At 45.1% G+C, this 19,324-nt stretch overlaps 1 protein-coding gene across 3 annotated transcripts in view; it reads left to right on the top strand.

Moving 5' to 3' along the window:
• The window catches only part of KLHL29 (kelch like family member 29), a 556,676-nt gene that overhangs the window by 501,666 nt on the left and 35,686 nt on the right, over positions 1-19,324 (top strand). For all 3 annotated transcript variants that reach the window (XM_059729244.1, XM_059729242.1, XM_059729249.1), the window contains 3 exons: positions 10,384-10,582; positions 14,697-14,879; positions 16,852-17,032. In XM_059729244.1, coding sequence (XP_059585227.1) covers positions 10,384-10,582; positions 14,697-14,879; positions 16,852-17,032 — 563 coding nt within the window. The remainder of the gene's footprint in view (positions 1-10,383; positions 10,583-14,696; positions 14,880-16,851; positions 17,033-19,324) is intronic.

Below are 19,324 nucleotides of genomic sequence, written 5' to 3'. Positions count from 1 at the left end.
CACACACCCACACATTCCCACAAACACTTCCACAAATCCCCCATATCCACTCACCCACACACTCCCCCACACCCTTCTCCACACCCCACATACACACACACAACCCCCCACAAACCCTATACCCACCCCTCCATATCCCTCACCCCTTCACACTCCCTTATAATATATGTCAGACCTCGTTTTCAGCTATTATGAAATCACATGTGTGTACATGATGCAAATACACACAAATCAGGACAAAAATATTTTTTAAATAAAATTAAAATATGTTGTTGTTGATATTTAATTTTTAGTATACAATTTGGGTTTTTTTCTGGTTCCAAGATTCATAGACATAAGGGCTGGAAAGGACCTTGGAAGATCATCGAGTTCAGCCCCCTGCCCTAGGGACAGGAAGATGGCAAACCCCCTTCCCAAAAGGAGTACTTCTGGGGGCAAGGGGAGTGACTTATGGTGGCAAAGGTTAGGGGGTAGGACTTCCAGTCCCAAGATGGCAGCCAGGAGGCAGGGCTTCTGCCAAGGGGCAGGGCTTGCCAAAACTCATTAAACAGCCCTCCAGCCGAAATAATTGCCTGCCTCAGGTTTAGGCACTACACTTCAAGAAAGACCTGGACAAATTGGAAAGTCTAGAAGAGAGCAACAAAAATGATTTAGAGGTCTAGGAAACATGATTTATGAGAAAAGTTTGAAAGAACTGGGATTATTTAGTCTAGAGAAGAGAAGGCAATTTGATAACAGGGGGATTTGATAACAATCTTGCTAACCCTCTCAAAGGTAGTTACAAAAAGGGTGGGAATCGACTGTTCTCTGTGGCCATAGGGTACAGAACAATCTTACGTTGCAACAACAGAAATTTAGGTTGACTATTAGGGAGGACTTTCCGATGCTGAGAGCAGTTAAAGCAGTGGAATAGGTTATCTAGGGGGTTGTGGAATATCTGTCATTGGAAGTTTTTAAGAGCAGGTTAGAGGTACTTCCCTGGAATATTTTAGGCAGGGATGATCCTGCCTTAACCAGGGGCTTGGACTCGTCTTTCTGAGGTCTCCTCCTGCTCTCATTTGTATGATTCTATGATCGATTCCTTTCGCTGCCCATTATGCAATTCATAACGAAGGAATAGCTTCTTCCCCAATTTTCCCCTTTAAGTTCAGTGGTAGAGCTGAGAATTTACTGTTGCTGTCAGAGTAGAAATGTGTGGCTTTTCTCTAGAATCAGGGTGAATTTGAACCTGGTCTTTATGTGAGAGTACAGAGAAATCTTTTAAAGCGCAGAGGCATTAATCTCTTTAGTCTGTGTGATGAATTGAATGTACGCCTGGTTTAGTTTAAAATGTTAACAAAAAGTCTTCTAGAATTATACATAAACAGCTGAAACAGCAGTTTGTTGGACTGAAAACCTTTCTTAACGTGGATAATCTAACTTCTGTATTTGTACTTATAGTTAAAATATGTTTCTTTAGGCAGAAAGCACAAAGGGTCTTTTGTATGAAAGAATAGTAAAATAGAGAGACAGATGAGTTATAAGGCATCAGGGAAACATTATTTTAACCTCCCTGGGCATTACTTCAAAAATGTCAAAAATCTTGATAGCTTTCCAGTGTAATAGTTAAGGAGCAGGAAATTCAATTCTGAAGCAGTAAACATATTTCCTTTTAAAACTGGCTGTATACTATTGTGGCCCTCATGAAAGCAGGCACACAGTGATAGTCCTTCCAAGAATACCTGTGAGGATTTTGCTAGCCTAGGGATTTGAGATTAAAGAGTGATTTTTTTTTTAATGTGATGCCAAAGAGGGTGTTGAAAGTGAGCATGAGATACTAGAAAAAAGACCATTTTCAACAATCCACTGGTCATACAAAATAATTAGTAACATGGAAAAGGTCACAAAAAGTTTAGCAAAGTGAACGTCCTTGTTCTGACAACCAAAGAGAAGTAAAAGTGGCATTAAAATAATCTGTGATCCAGTTGGTCAGGAGATGTCCTGACTGCAGACATGGAAGATATATCTACAGAGGGGAAATGGATAAATTAAGCAGGATTAGACATTTGACTTCACAGTGCAGCAAATGGTGTTGATAGTACAGTAGGCTGAGTCATCCCTCAACCTTAATCCTGACCCAATAATACCGTTTAGCACTTACCTAACAAATTAGTATTGTATGCACTGTGAAAACCCTGACCGGTGAATGCCCCGTCATAGGACTGGGGACGTTCTGCTGTCAGAGCTGCCATCTCTCAGATGAGATTAAATACAGCTCCTGACCATGTATTGTCATTAAAGACTCCACAGGGGAGGAACAGTAATCACAGAGCCTGGCCCAAATTCCAGTTTGAGTTATTGCTTTCTGCCCGTTGATATGGAGCTATCATTTCATCTGATAAGTTAAAAGAGTGAGAGTGATTCTGTGGATATGTGTGAACACCTACGCTCAGTATACCATGGAGTATACCCAGAGTTCAGTATACCCAGGGCTGTACTGCTCCAGGCACCTTAAACTCAGTTGCTCTCACAACTACATGTGGATTGTCAGCTGCATGGAGCAGGAGCACTCTGTTTTTACAGCAGTGCTTCTCAACCAGGGTTATGGAGCACCCCAGGGTGTCACAGTGCCTGGCACCTGTGCAAGAAGGTAAGCACGCTGCTCACTCCTTCCCCTACCCACCCAGAGTCCCACAAACAAGAGACAGCTATGGGTGCCCCTGACAGCCCCATGCCAGCCACTTGGAGCAGTGTATCCTGCTGCAGGTGGAGGCAGGCATGTGGCCACAGAGCCATACTTTTTAGCCCAAGTCATTCCCCAGCTCCTCACATGCTCCAAGCAACATCAGAAAAGGCTATGGGAGCAGCTGACTCCGGTTCCTGGCATGTGAGTCCCCGAAGGAATAGCCACAGTGATAGGGACTGCACTGGGGGTAAAGAGGAGGTGCCCCTCTGCTGCCCCCCTCCCAGGCCTTATGTGTTCAGTTGCCCCTTCCCCCCTTCAGCCCCCGCCGAAATTTATCCAATGGTTCCTGGTCCTTGGCACTGACCTAGACCCAAATGTAGAGGGTCCAGGTGCCAGGCTGGAGCAAGTGTGTGCAGAGCCAGGCAGAGCCAGGGGAGCACTTCTCACCAGCGTGCTGAAGGGGTGAATATTATGCTTCTAGTCATACAATTAATTACTAGCACATCCATTAATAATATTTCTTACATTATAAAATGTATATTAATTTGTTAAGCCTTCCTTAGAAGTATTGGGTGGTGGCTACCTCCAAGACTGGGGGTTTTGAATATGGTGTGCCAATGCCGGGACCTAAGTCAGAGGTTCCTGGCTAGAGGGTCTTGCCCCTCTGCTCAGGGTCAGGCAGATCGCCATGTTTGGGGTTAGGAAGGAGGGTTTTTGCCTTCCTTTATAGAAGGGGCATAGCTCTCTTCCTTGGGTTTCTGTAGCATATTTTAACAACCTTTGCAGCAGCAGGACATTGGCCACTGTGGTCCCTCTGCTTCCCCTGTGGCAGATTGAAGTGTTACATCTTGTGGTTGTGTCAGAGTTGACTGTGTAGTTTTGCTAATAGGATAACCATGGATTTGTATAGGATGGTTGGATAGGGATGAGCCTGCCTCAGACAGGGGGTTGGATTAGATGACCTCCCAGCCCTGATTCTCTATGATACTATATTTAATCCCTTTTTGAAATGGGGTTCCTCTTAATTCTGAAAATTTCCAGAGGAGGAGTGCCTTGAGTCTGAAAAGGTGAAGACCCAGGGTTTTACAGCATAGACATTTTTGGTCCTGGCTTTCAGAAGTCCTTGCAGGTTACATGGAGGAACTGCTGGCCAGCTGACCCAATGAAACTGGTGCCAGATTGACAGTGGCATAACAAGCAGGGCAGGGAGGGGTTGGCACATGGTTCAGAGAGCAAGGAGCAGGAGGGCAGCCACCTTGCCCATGCTGGGACTCTTGCACAGTCCTGGCTGAGCGGCTGCTGCTGTTGCTGCCACACGTGCTCTGCCCACCCCGGCTCTAGCTCTTAAAGCAGCAGCAATCAGAAACTGTTTCAGTTCCTGGCATGGAAATGCTGCTGCACTGTGGACTCGGTTGGGGTGGGTGGCAATTCTGGCACCCGTCTTAACTTGGCACCCGAGGCAGGTGCCCCTCTTGCCCACCCCTAGTTATGTTACTGCAGGTTGGCTGAATGGGTGTGTGTCTCAGGAGCCAGCCCACACCAGGACTGTCATAGTTTGCCATTCTACCCCATCCCACATTGCTGCCTTTTGAGTCCTCCATTCAGGGCCAGACACAGGCTTGGGCGAACCAGGCAACCGCCCAGGGCCCAGATGGAAAGGGGGCCCGAAAACGGTAATTTTAAAATTATTATTATCATTATCTCTGGCAAAGGGGGGCCTAATTCTAAAAGTTCATGTGGGACCACCAGGAGTTTAGGTATGGTGCTGCCTCCATTAAGCATGACTCCCCTTCCTCACCTGTCCCTGCCATGTGGAATCAAACCACAAGGACTCAGCAAGCCCCAGCAGCTGACTGTGACTCTGTCAGCCAAATCCAGGTGGTATAAATCAAATTGCATGAAGTCAGGTCAGGCCTGGCGCCAACTGAAAGGCTGGTCCTGTCTGTCTCCACACTCATGCCTCAGCCTCTGTGGCTAGGGACAGACATTACACATAAACTGGTTTAAGTCATCAGAAACTGGTTTAAACCTGTAACAGAACAGATGTTCAGTGGACATAAACTAGTTTGAAAATGGCTGAAACCGGTTTGAGATAAACCTGGTTGAATGTAGTATCAGACTTAACTGATTTGGGTCAAACTGGTTTATGCAATGTCTGTCCCAGACCCCTTCCTGGTTTAACTTAAACCAGAGTCCTCTAGCATCCCGGATGCTTTGCAGCCCTGGGCTGGGCTCTCTGCTCCAAAGAGCTGGGTTGGTCCCTCCCCTCTGCTCCCTGGCTGGAGCTCTGGCAGAGACTGCAGGCACAGCAGGGTCTGCCTGGCTTCTTCCTGGCCCGCCCACCCCTCACCACTCCCTGCTCAACAGGGATCCCACCATCCTCTCTCCCACAGCAGAGACCATAGCCAGCATGTGGTATGCTAGCTGATGCTGAGAGGTGTCTGTGTAAGGCAGACAGAACACTGTCCACTTAGGGCTTTTTGGAGCTAATCAGCAGGTGAGCTGGTAATGTCCCTTCATGCCTTCCTTGGAAAAAATTGTTTAAGAAGAGCTTGAACTAATGAGAGAGGCTTTTGTTTTTTTAATGGGTGTTAAACGCTTTGTTATCAACTCCCTGTGTAACTAAATGCTGTGTAACTAAATGCTGTGTAACTCCCTGCTGGCTCCCTCCTGGTCAGGAGTGTGGGGGGAGCAGGCTCCCTAATCAGAGCATCCTGCCGGGGCCTGGCCACACCCCCCTCAGCTCAGCACTCTGGAAGGGAAGGGAGAGCTGCTCCAGTGCCCTCCGGATTCTAGCCTGAGCCACTGCAGGCCTGTATTTCTTCAGTCCAGAGGGGATGTTTGAACAGTTACAACCCAGTTCAGCCTAGCCAGGTTAGACTAACCTGCAAAGATTGAATCAATTCAGGCTCAGGCTTTTTGAATGTCTGTTCCTAGCTTGTGTGTTCACTTCAAATGGCAAACTCCTTGGAGCAGAACCATGCCTGCCTAAACAATGGTGGAAATTTTCCAGGGCCTGAGGCCTGTTCTCCTTTTTAAAACAGGCTAAAATGAGTTGAGAGGTTCACAGAATTTCAGACTAGAATAAGACCATTATCACAATCTAGTCTGACCTCCTGCATAATGCAGACAATAGCCTTTCACTGATTGCAGCACACATCTGCCAAGCAGTATCTTGAGGCACCCAATTTGCTCTTGTAGTCAGGTAGAGAGAGTTGCATATACTAAGATTTGCAGATTTGCAGCCAAAAAATCCAAGGCTGTTCTCTGACAATTTTCTGTGGGCCTTTTGCAAAGCTCCCTCACACATACCTGTTACATTATTACTATCATCTTCATTATTATTACTGTTACCACAATTCCTCCTCCTCGTCTCACATTGCTCACAATAATAATAATAATAATAATGTAAGAGGGAACAATAGAAATAAGTGCATAAAAAGCAAGGGGAAAATGAAAGAAAAGGAAGGGGAGCAAATAACAGGTGGCAAGGAGGTTGAAATGCTTAATAGCACTTATTCCAGTCTTCAATAAAAAAGATAATGGTATCAGGATATTTAATGCAATCAGAGCTAACAGGGCTAGGAAGCAGTCAGAAGGCCGAATCAGAAAGGAATAGGCTGCAGAATGCCTAGATCACTTGAATGTACTTAAATCAGTAAAGCCAAATGAAATTCACCCTCGACTATAGTGCTTAAAAGAACTAGCACAAAAAGCCATTGGTTTATAAAAGCCTCTGCTTCTAGAGACAGTGAGATTATACATCCCCTACAAATCCCTCGGTAAAAAACAATGAGATTATACATACCCTTAATGCCATCAATGATCAACTCAAGTAGCAGCTCATGCACACACAGAGCTGTATTTCTGTAGCTGTTTGGGTGGAGGAAGAATAAGAGTGAAATGTGACATTAGCTTTGATACGTGACATTAGCTTTCATGCTGATGAGAGAAAGCGACATGTTCTAATTATTATTAGCCCTCACAATGAGCCACAAGCTCAGACAAAGAGGGAGAGAGAAAGAGACGGAGAGAAACAGAATTACATTTTCTCACTAATCTAATTAAGGTAAGGTGGGCGAGAGAGAGCGCTTGCTTTATTAATTCAGCAGCCGTTGCCCCATTTATTCGAGGAGGCATGAGGGAAGGATGCAGTGTCTCTGCTGGGTGAGTCAGAATTGTCTGTCTTTGCTGGAGGGGAGCTCTGCTTTAAATGCCAATTTAAGACCAGACATGGCACTACCCTGGTGCATGTCTAACCCCACGTCCTAATTTAATGACATGAATATTAGCTTGTATTGGGTCTTCTGTGGCAAGATGGCCGCTTCCTACACAGAGCCTGCGCTCAGGAGCAGAAGGAGCACCTGCCAGGACCTCAGGAAAGTTGGTTGTCCTACCTGAGCTGTCGACTTGTGAATCATCCCATTTCACCATTACTTACATTCCTGCTAAGCAGTTCCTTTTACTTCATTAGCAGCCTGGGGTTTAGTGTCCCCATTGGAGACTGTCTGGCTCATCTCCAGTGTATCCAAGTTCCTTGTTATTCCCGGTGTTCTAATTCTGCCTTTCTTCTTGGCTTCTCCATAAGGTTAAACGCCTTCAGCCTGCTTAAAAAGGCACTTCCTGAAGTCAGAACTCTGCCACCCACTGCCATATGGCAGCTGTGCTCCCTCTCCCACAAGTTACCACCAGTTAATGACATTAAGGCATCTGTAGCCAGGTCCCAGATATTTGTGACTCCATGGAGGGGGCGTGACATTTCTTCCCTCCAAAATACATTTTGAGAAGCAAGGAGGAACAGTGCTGCAATAAATCTGCTGCCTTGTTTGGGATCCTGTGAAGCAACCTCATGCCTGAATTAGGGCAGGACTCTCAGTTGTGCCAGCCTGTTTTGATCACTGTAACAAAGGGGAGTCAGGAAAGCTTTCTGCCACTGCATGACCTCCGAGTGGCAGGTGATCTAATCTCCATGCCTCGACTTTCTGCCTGTAAAATGGAGGCGATAACGCTCACCAACCTCCAGGGCTGGTGAGAGGCTCCTAGCGATAAATGCAAAACCTCCGAAGCTGTTCAGACACTGTATGGAGGTGTAAAGCTTTATTACCATGTTACTTGTTATCACTGCCAACCTCAGAGATGTCACTGTTACGCAAACACTCGTCTCCCCTCTGAGTGCTGAAGACTGGATGTCTCTGGCTGTGAAGCGTTTCCATCTCGATTCCACTCTGTTAAATGAAGTGATTGGATTTTGTGAAAACCTGGGTTCTTCCGCCTGCCAGACTGAATCCAACACCGTCACGTTACATGCTCGTTTTAACTGAGCTTATCTCATCAGACTGACATAGCTTGAAGGAGGTAGGTTAGTGCAAACTCCTGGGGGAAAGAGAAACTCTTGCATTTCCCCCCAAAACGAAGCTTGTATTTTAAGCTTACTCCGAGGAAGGAAGAAGCTCGTTGACGGTGTCCCTGTTACGGGTATGGCCATGCGCCGCCTTGCAGGTGGAGCAAAGAGGCATCCAGTTGTGCTCGACAGATCTGAAGAAACAGCCTCACCAACCACGACCTCACTCAGCATTTCCCTTTTTCCATGCCTATGTTCTTCATTCTCCCCCTACTGCAGCTTCAGCCAGCCGTGGAGACACTCAGGCAATAGAGGATGTGCATAGTATTAAAAAGCAAATGGCCAGGTCAGTGAGAGCTGTATGTGCCCCACTTTCCCCCACATCTTCAGGAATATTCACTCCCACATTGGACTGGATCCCAGCAGGGGCCTGGGAGTGTGACCACAATGTAACTGTTACTGAGTACGTCTACACATGCAGTTAATGCACCTTAAGGTTGCTGGCATGAAAATAAGGTGCAGTAAACTGTGTGTGACCATGTCAAGAGATGGGACCAGGGAGCTCTCCAGCCCCTAAGCCCTGCTGCTGCCTCTGCAGCGCACACCCCAGTCGGCTCCTGCTCCCGGCCTGTGCCAATGGGGAGGGGGACCAGGAGCTGAGCAGCTCCAGGACTTGGGGAGGGGGGGCGGGCGTTAAGCAGCACTGGGACTGTGGGGAGACATTGCCCCCTGGTCCTGATGCTGCTTACCGCACCCCCTGCAGATCCACCCAGTCCTGGCATTGCTCAGCTTCCAGCTCCCTGCAGGCATGGGCAGGGAGCAGGAACCAACTGGGGGGTGTGCATGGGTAGCAGGAGGGATGAGAGGATGGAGAAACTCTCTGTCCCTGGCCCAGCACAGCAGGGACGAAGAGCTGTCCCATCCCAGCGCTGCTCAGCTCACAGATCCTGGGGGGAGCCAGGAGCTGAGCAGCACCAGGACGGGGGACAGAGAGCTCCCCCATCCTCTCAGCAGACAAAGCAAGGGAAGAGGTCAGGGTGCTGCTGGTGCTCGGCCATGGGGGATTGCCCCAGTCCAGTGCCGCCAAGTCAGGCTGCGATCCTGAGCTCTGCATCAGCGTTGCAGACAGCTCCGTGGCCCCTGTGGCCCCCTGCTGCCTAGGCTGACCAGGAGCAAATTGTTCCCAGTCAGCGTCTACACATGTACTACTGCACAGTAGCTAATGCGCTGTTAATCTAGTACCCGTATTTCTTGGTACTAGCAAACCACGCATAATCCTAATTTACTGCACAGTAAGTTTTGCACACGTGTAGACAGTGACACTCTATGGTATATTAGATTAGTCTAATGCTTAGTAAAGCATCTCATGTAGATGCGCCCACTGAGACTGGTCTTTACTGCTGTTAGAAGCCCTTTCGTTTTCTGTGCTCTTCTACACATGCACCAGAGTTCAAGCCACTGTCTGAACGTGCTCATTCTACCCACCTGCACTTTTCCTTCTCCAGTCCCTCTCAAGCATGCTGCCATGTGCTGTAGGATACACAGTTATGAAAAAATAATAATGTGCTCTCAGTGGATGGACTCTTTATTTATCCATGGCACTTTTCCCTCTCATGGTTCCCTCTCCCTTCATGCCACGAGTGGTGACAGGCAGCTTCATTTATTCCAGTGTCCTTTGCATTATGAGGTTTATTGTACTGGTATAGAATAGGACAGTGTCGGTATTCAGATAGTGCCCTCTGGAGTCTGACGCCTGTAAATCTTATATTTAAGTGATTTGCTTTCCTACCAAATAAATTGTGCTCACTGAATGTTTTTTAACAGCCTGGATACTATTGTTTAGTCTCTGTCATGAAGGTTCCTGAAACCTGCCCGGCTCAGATGCTTTTCTATCATACTTAAAACACTAAAAAAAAATTAAAAAATCAAACTTGGGGGGTAGGGGGGTTGTAGCAACCGGCATTAAATTTAAGGGCTAATTTGGAAAGCTGGGAAAATTACTGCGTGTCCCCAGTGCACAGAGAGTTATAGCCAGCCTGAGCTCAGCTTCAGCTTCTATTCCATAATCTCTGTATACTGCAGTGTACAACAAGAGTTGCCACCTTTTGAAGAATATTTCTTCTCCCTGTGAGACCAAAAAAAAACCTAGGTAGTGGAGCAGTGGAAGGATGTGCTGTCTCTGTCCTGCCTGAGCACTAATCAAGGTTTGGAGAGTGCATGCAGGCTCCATGACAATCAGATTGGCATGCTGCAAAATTCATGTGCTGAGGGCAGCTGTTCCCAAGTTGGGTGACAGGGGAATGCTCAGGATCGGGGAGGAGGAAATGCAAAGCAGCTGAAAGCCAGTACTAAGGCTGCCCGTGTGTTCTTTCCCCAGTACGCTGCAGAATTGCTGGCAGTGGTCCGCCTACCCTTCATCCATCCCAGTTATCTGCTAAACGTTGTTGACAATGAGGAGTTGATAAAGTCTTCAGAGGCCTGCCGGGATCTAGTGAATGAAGCAAAACGTTATCACATGCTGCCGCATGCCCGACAAGAGATGCAGACACCAAGAACCCGGCCCAGGCTATCAGCAGGTAAAGCAAAGCTAGCTTCAAAGACAGAGCTTTCTGATCTGACATTTTCAATAGCTGTTGACAGAGTGATACAGACTGTCTAGAGTTTGCATGTGAATGGAAGTGGAAATAGCTTTCCTCTTCCTTTTACTAGAGTTTTCCCAGAAGTTAGGGACAGGCATTACACACAAACCAGTTTAAGTGGTCAAAAACTGGTTTAAACCTGTAACAGAACAGCTGTTCAGTGCACATAAACCAGTTTGAAAATGGCTGAAACTGGTTTGAGATAAACCTGGTTGAATGTAGTATCAGACTTAACCGATTTGGGTCAAACCACTTTATGCAATGTCTGTCCCAGACCCCTTGCTGGTTGAAGATAAACCAGATTCCCACAGCATCCCAGCATGTTCTCTGGGCTGGGTGGGGCTCTCTGCTCCCTGGCTGGAGCTCAAGCAGAGACTGTGGGCTGCTTTCCCCCTCCTCCTCACCACTCTCTGCTAAACAGGAATTCCCCCCTTCCCTCTGCCTTGCGGAGAGTTGTCTGTGTATTAGCTAGTAGACCACATGCTAGCAATGGTCTGTGTTGAGCCAACAGGTAGAGTCTACAGGTAGCTGGTAATGTCCCTCTGTTTTTCTTTTAATGGGGTGATAAACACTGAGTTCGGGGTGATTAACACTGTTATCAGTTCCCTGCTGGGCTAATTGGAGCATGCTGCAAGGGCCTGGCCATGCACCCCTCAGCTCAGTTCTGTGGAAGGGAAGGGAGGGCTGCTCTAGCGCCCCCCAGCTTCTAACCTGAGCCACTGCAGGCATGTCTCTGCTTGTCTGGGATGTCTGGCAGTTACAAAGTGATTTAGCCTAGCCAGGTTACACTAACCTGCAAAGATTTGATCAGTTCAGGCTCAGGCTTTTTGAATGTCTGTCCCTAGCCAGAGAGAACAGATGTGGTCAGAAAAGTCCTGAGCTTGAATCGTTGCTTAAGCTCTCTGCACGGGCCTGTGCAAGGCACTGAAGGGCCAAAATTCCAAGCAGTCTCTCTTGGCTTCCTCTGCTTTGGGATTTCGTGGCCTTTAAGATACCTAGACCAAAATGATTGACCTTGCGTCCTTTAATCTAGAGTCCTGAATCTGTGTTTAGGCCTTTAAGTCAGTGGCCTGATTTTCAGGAATGAATAACTTCAGTCATTTCTAAAGAGGAGACCATTTTTTTAAAGTGGTGTACCCACAATTCAGCGATGCCTTGATGAGGGCCCTTCTTGTCTGTGCCTCAGTTTCTCCAGCTATAAAATATAACCTATATAATTTTCTTATAATCCACTCATGTTGTGGAAAGGTTGAGCTGGTTAATACTTGTAACCTGCTTTTCACAGTACTATGTAAATATATAAATATTTTGGCTCCAGGAATCTTAAAATAGTAGGTCTGGCTGTTTGTTGAATCCAAAACAAGTGGGTCACAGAAGAGATATTACATTTTTACATTACCAAGCAGCAATGAAAAATAGTAACATTTCAAGAATCTTTCCACCTGGGAAATACTTGTTTTATTTCTAGGAAAAATAAATGAAGAAGCTAGTCTCCAGTGTAAAACATCAGTCTGTCCCATGGCAGCTTTAAAAATGTTCCAAGCACTTGTTTAACTGGAAGTTAGCAAAGTAGCATGCATCAAACTGCATCAAGAAGCAACCAAATGTGGAAGAAATACATGAAACTTTTCAATGCATTGTTCCTGCTGTTTCTTCCTAGCCTGTGCAATTATAGAGCTAAGCAAACTTTCTGATACAGGTTGCTAGTGAAACTAGTATGATCTACGTACTCTAAATGAAGGTGAATCCTTTGCAGCTGGGGAGGACTGTCTGACCAAGGCACTTTTCAGAAATATGAACTACAGAGAACTTTCACTCATGCTCCTCACTAAAAAAAATCTTCATCTGCCAAAGGCTAATGGTGTATGTTGGAATGGATTTTTTTGAAAAGTCCTTATTTTATGTTTGTGCCTAAAATTGTAGGTATAACACAAGCCATTTTTCAGGAGCTTGTTGATTAGGGGAAAATAATTCTCTTGGGGTAAGAGAGGGTGATTATAGTTTTTTAGGTCAGAGTCTAATTATATGGAATCATGTTATTTTGCATATTGCCTACATTCATGTGTTTACAAAGGCTCTCTAAATACCTTTTGTGGGTCTGCTACAGTGTGTTAGGTGCCCTCTTGAGGTCATTTGTTATAATCAAGCTATCTCTGCTTCAGGTGATTAGATTTACATACACATACTGAAAGTAATGTTCTTGGTACAAAGAAATAGTTATTTAAAACTGTGCAGAATTTGTAAGATTAATACTATGTGAAGGTCATCGTTTTTTGAATGACATTTAAATATGAAAAATTCAAATTCTAGATGATGACGGGTGAGGAGAGTCCAATATTCTGAGCAAATATTTCCTCACTTTGGATATGCTATTGCTGCCACGACTGAACATTTTCAGAACTTGCTTATACTAAGCACTAAATCCAAAGCATCACAAGCACCTGCCAGCAAGAGCTGTTGCCAGCAGGCACTATGGAGTTAGCTTGTGCAGTACTATAGGAATAATGTTCCCAAGTCCTAACATTCCCTGCTCGGTCTTGACCCAGTTTTAACTTCTATGGTGTTTCACACCTCACCAGCCGAGCATTTAGCTTCTTGTACACCTAAGACTATACAGGTAAATGGGTAAATGTAAATCAATGAGTCCCCAAAGCGAAGACCATCTTTGTACAGCACCTAGCACAGTGGGGCCTTGATCTACGATTCAGCTCTCCAGTGCTACCATAATGCATTTAATTAATAATTAATAGCATGCAGGCTGGGTTTAAGAAGGCCATGTTCATCTAGGATATGTGAAGAGATACTTCATAAAGGGCCCCCTTAACAGAATTAATGGGAGAGGAATTGAAAGGCTGAAGAAACATAACCAGGAGAAAGAAAGCCTCAAGCCTCTCCATACATCAGTATTCATCATTCATGAAGGATACATTTGTCAGCTTGAAAACCAGGAGGAACCTTACCTGGGTAAAGCCAAGTCCGAGTCTCCATGAGGTCAACAACAAAGTCCCCATTGTCTTCAATAGGACTAGACTTTCCCTTGCTGGAGCTGGGTCCAAAACCCATGGAAATCAATGAGCAGCTTTCCCTGGAGAGGGCTTTATACATCCTTCCCCTTTAGTCTTGCACGTCCCAGTACAGTGGCTCATGTAATCCTCCCAACTAAACTCTGCTATACTGACATTGCTTCCCCAACAGTTACCAAATGTGCCTCTTCACCTCCTCCCAGGGTTGCCAACCTAAGACAGTTGTATTTACTGACAGTCTGCAAAGTTATCACTAACAATAAAACTTTTTTACCAACATATGTTTCACATAATGTAAACATGAACCTTCTCCCAGACCGTGGGCAAGGGGCAGGTTCAAATCACAGTAAAAAAGATTTGGGGATTATCAGTAAAAAATGTTCTTGGATTGGAGACCCTACTTGACTGACCATGCTCCAGAGATCCCCTTCTCACCCCCACACCCTGCTACCCCCAAATGCACCCTCCACCATACTTTCTCTCCCAGCCCACTCCCCTGCCAGCCCCACTCTCCCCATCCCAGCATAAACCTCCAAAGAAGAACCACTGTTTGTCTACCTTCCACCCAAGCAAATAAGAGGCAGTGCCATGATAGAGCTGCTGTGCTCCATCTGCACTTCAACAGTGCTTTCACAGAGCTTATTTTGCAGCTCTGTTTTTGCTTTGTGATTTACAGGTGGCACACATTTTTCACAGAATTTACAGATAGGTGTTTTTAGCCTAGTTATTTACGGAGAGTCCATAAAGTGACAGACAGTTGGCAACCCTGCCTCCTACCAACCTCTCCATTTGATTGTACAGCACACAACATCTCTCTTACATGAGCCTTTATAAGCATCTGAACAGCACCACTCTCAAAGCACCAGAGCTTAAATGATTCACCAGACTGAAAAATGGCTTGTTTTCTCTAGTTGTATTTTCCAATGGGGGCTGAAAAGCTGGCTTTACCATGAGTTTTATGATAGACTACTGCCCAGATGAGAAGTATGCCTTTTCTAACAAACATGTTTTGCTTAATTGACTCCTAGGTGTTGCCGAGGTAATAGTCTTAGTGGGAGGCCGCCAAATGATTGGTATGAATCAGCGAGCTTTAACAGCTGTCACTTGCTTAAATCCACAAAACAATAAGTGGTACCCATTGGCCAGCCTGCCCTTCTACGATCGGGAATTTTTCAGTGTTGTCAGCGCTGGGGACAACATCTATCTTTCAGGTAAGTGGCATACCACTTGGGCATAGAGAAGGGCTGGCCCCTCGCAAAAATACATTGTGCACTGCAAGCAGGGAAGAGCATGTGCTAGTCTTATCCGGCTGTCACTAAAAGGAAGGATGGGCAGAGGGGAACTTGCTTTCACCATTCTCCATTTCACTTCAGCCTTAATTTCCTTGCAGAGCAGTCAACAGCCCATTCTGCAGTTATAACGTGTAGAGAATAGGTTCGACAACCATCAAGCGTGCAAAGAGGTTTCCCTACTGTAACAACACAATTTAAAATACTGGCTGGAGTCAAGCCTAAATGGTGGGTTACTGCATTCAAGACAGATCAGCTGAGCTGCTTGAATATGTGACCTACACTTACAATATTTGCTTACAAGAGCATTCACATTTGGTACCTGTTCTTTAAATCTCTCTTTTGACAGTAGTCTGTAGCCCTATAATCTTGTTAGCTTCAGTGAAACTGAGCCCACACTCCTGAAGAGGGTTTAACTGAAAGAGTTACTGACTGCGGCTTGGACGTGTAGTATAAAGGTGTCCGTTTATATTCAATCGTATGATACTTCTCCGATTGAGGAACGAAAGCAATCTCTACTGGGCGGAGGTAAAGATCCCCCTGGTGGTCATGGAGAGTAAGTTTGATGGCAAGAGGGGAAGGACTTGTAGATGAGAAGTGTTTACATAATTATAAATTCCCCTATCATCTTATGCTGACTAGAGGCCCCTGGAGCTGAATAAAAGTTATTGAGATCAGTGTAGCTTCATCCCTTTGTTTTGTTACTGGAGGTCAGGTCCTCAGTGGAGGTCTTTATGCGGTGCTGGCTATTTTGTTCATTGGAGTGCAAAGGTTTCCCACTACGATTCCCCACTCCAGGCTCCGTGGTGTCTGAAAGATGAACAAAACCCAACCCCTAAGTTTATTTCAACCCCTTCCTGTGAACTCGTGCCAGGTTTCAAGGGGATCTGGGCCAATTTCTAGTGCTGGATGGAAAGTATATTCAAGTCAAGAGCCTCACGCGATTTCTATGCCAGACTAGCTTATTTTGTTTGCTTTACTCAAACCTGGAACACAAAGTAAAAAATGATCTCCTGCAAACTGAAATGGGGGCATTTCACACTGCACAGTGGGAGGGGAGGGAATGAAATATCCTTAAGCAAAGCAAATACCAAGGAGGAAGGATGGTTTTGTCATTAGAGTGCAGAACTGAGAGACTGGCTCGGCTGCTGACTCCTAGTGTGGTCTTGGATAAATCATTTCACCTTTCTGTTCTTCAGTTTCCTGTTCTGTAAAATGAGCATAATAATCCTCCCCCCTACTATGGAGTGTGGGAAGCTAAACTCTTTGTGAGCCCCAGTTAGACGCAGCTACACAGTTGTCCAGTATTAGCATCTTGCTTCATCACTGCTGTGGCTGCAGCACTGCACTGTAATGTAGCAGAACTAAGCAGCCAAGTGTTGCTGGAGCATTAGGAGTTAAACCTTGAATTCTTATCTACTTATTTTATTTTAATCTCACTGTTCACCAAGTTGTTTTCTATCTTTTAGTCAGCAGTCTAGATTTCAAACCAGGCAGTATCTATTAAGCCAGGCACTCTCTGCCTCGTGACACCTTCTTGCAAGTGTTGCAGTAATTTAATAGATTGGATGTTATTTATGGATGTTGGAAGGGTATATTCCCTTATGCACATGTCCCTCTTAGTCTGACATCTTGATTTCCTTGTGTCATCTTGAAAAAAAAAACAAAAAACCAAAAAAAAAAACCTTTGGGACGCATGAATAAATGACACAGATCTGCATCATCGGAACAGATGCTCAGTATCGAGGGTGATTTATTTTAATTAGTCAAATGTCATTTGAAGAGTTTTTACTTTGTAACTGGCTTTGATTGCAACATGCAGCGAACTGCCAGCGTTCCAAGAGCTCACTTAATTCTCTCCTTTCCTCTCCTCTCACTCACACATTGACGGCAGGTGGCATGGAGTCTGGTGTCACGCTCTCTGATGTCTGGTGTTACATGTCCTTACTTGATAACTGGAATCTTGTGTCCCGAATGACAGTCCCGAGGTGTCGACATAACAGCCTGGTGTACGATGGGAAAATCTACACCATTGGAGGTGTTGGTGTGGCAGGCAATGTCGACCACGTGGAAAGGTAAGGTTCAGCTCCCAGAGAAACCATCTGATATGTTGTGATTTTGGCTGCGCGTGATTTAAAGGGATGTTGTCAACTCCAGTTTACCACAAGAGTCAGGTTTTGTCACAACAAGTTTTTCCAACAGCCTAGAACTTAGAATTATATTGAGGGATTTTTTAACGCATCAATGGAAATCGTTGTTTTAAAACAAACAGCTGCCAAGTTGTTTGTGACATTTTATTCAATCATTTAATAAGCCCGTGCTTTAGAAGTTGTGCAGATTTGGGGCTAGCAAAAGAAGGAGAGTGCCGATGCACACTCTCCTGTTTACCTACAAGGGTGCAGCCAAGGCAAGCTTCTCTTACCCTTGGCTCTTGCAGACCCCTGCAGGCGAGATCCGGTTGGAGGAAGGATTGCCCTTAATTGTACGGGTTTTCCGAGAAGCTGCCAGTTGAAGCAACACACAATGATGGGCTTGGTGTCTGGAAACGAATAGGCATCTGCTAGAAGGGAACAGTTTTTCAATCCCTACTGAGACAGGCTGAACAGAACAGGGTGGAAACCACATTGTTTTATTTTGTAGGAGAAATTGATTTCAAACATTTTCTTGATCTGAAAGGGGGGCAACAATTCTAATTTCCCATGGAAAAAAGTAATAAAGTAAATTCATATTGGACCAGTAGAAATAGGTCATGTTGATAAAATGCAAATTTTTCATTTAGAGTTCAGTTTTTCCATGTAGAAATGGAAAGCCCTTTTGAACTAGCAAATTAAAACCATCCCTTCCAGACACTGGACACTAAGAACCAAGGACTTAACACTGATATTGGTTTTCTGGCTCATTATAACCTACCTGACCCCTGAATTCTCCCCAGACATGAAAGGTGAGAAAGATCCTCCACCTTTTTGATAGGCCTCAATCTCCCAGTAATCCGCCTCTTTTCTTTTGCTGTTTGTTTGTCTGCTACCCTTGGGGATTTCACTCCCCCTGTTACAACTGTTTTCTTTTACTATGCTGTGTTGGCTTTCACTGCTCAGACCTGAAGAAGCATGTCGTGTGTTTGAAAGCTTGTCTAACTCCATCCCAGCTATACAGCTGGTCCAAGAAAATAAATCCTTGCTGGGCCATCATGGTTACAACATCTCCCGGACCCTAACACTACCAGAAATGATCACAACAGCCTTGTTGAGATATATTTTTCCCCAGTTTGTTTCCTGTGAGACAAACTTTTATCAGAAGTGATAGATTTTTGATTTGCAAAACACAAATTGTTTCACAGCATTTTCTGGCAGACGCACGTTCTGCCTGCAGAGATTTGACTAGGTCTAGTGCTGACTTCAAATTCCTGACTCAGAGGTAGAAGACTGCCTTAGCAGTGGCTTCAGTAGAAGAAGGTTTCAGAGGTTTTCTCCCCAGAGCAGTAGGGCTGGACCCAATGATCTCACGAGGTCCCTTCCAGCCCTAAACTTCTATGAATCTGTGAGATAGCCAGTCCCAGTAAATGGTATCTTAACGTGGGATCATATCTATTTATGCCAGAATTAAAGATGCCTAGAGTTATTATGTGAATAATATGCAAAAATGAAATAGGATTCAGGTTTCCCAGCTCTCCTTACTTCTGGATTTTCCAACTATTGCACGCTTGGCCTTGCAATATTAACATGCTGTTAATATAGCATAATATAGATGATGTGTGAAATCATCTGTGCAATTATTGCCTACAAATAGATACGTGAAAAGACCGTTGTTGAGACTGCAGAATCAAGGACTTGGAATTTAGGAAGTGCTAGGAATTTAGGAAATAACTATTGCCTAAACTATTTCCAGAGGGACCCCTACCTTTCCCAGTGGACAGAAGGGACCTTCTCTGGGGACTGACTGGGGTTGTGGATCGAAGGGTATATGCCTACATGACCTATCTCATTGGTTGTAGTGGTTGGAAGGTGTTTCAAGAATGAAGCAAGGACTTGCAGAAAGAAAAGAGGCAGTCTCGTGGCTAAGGGAGTTGAATACTGCCTTGGAAAATTACATTGTATTCCTATCTGCCTCCCGGAGCTTGTGTGTGATGCTGGGCAAACCTCTTATACTAGTCTCGTAAACAAAACTTAATAATAGATGATCTTTTATACCAAACATGGAAGTCCTAGAGTTGTTGAAGGGAAAGGCCATCTGAACTATTTCTTGTGGGCAAATTATGATTATTTTCTCTAACCACTTTCAGAAATAATGGACCTCTTTGGCTAAAGGTTTTCTCCCAAATCCAAGCAGGCCCAAGCCATGTAACAATTGACGTTTGGGAAAGTTATAAA

This window comes from Alligator mississippiensis, chromosome 1 (genome assembly GCF_030867095.1).
Source record: "Alligator mississippiensis isolate rAllMis1 chromosome 1, rAllMis1, whole genome shotgun sequence".
NCBI lineage: Eukaryota > Metazoa > Chordata > Crocodylia > Alligatoridae > Alligator > Alligator mississippiensis.
The sequence above is the reverse complement of the archived record's forward strand: the minus strand, read 5'-3'. Positions and strand labels throughout refer to the sequence as shown.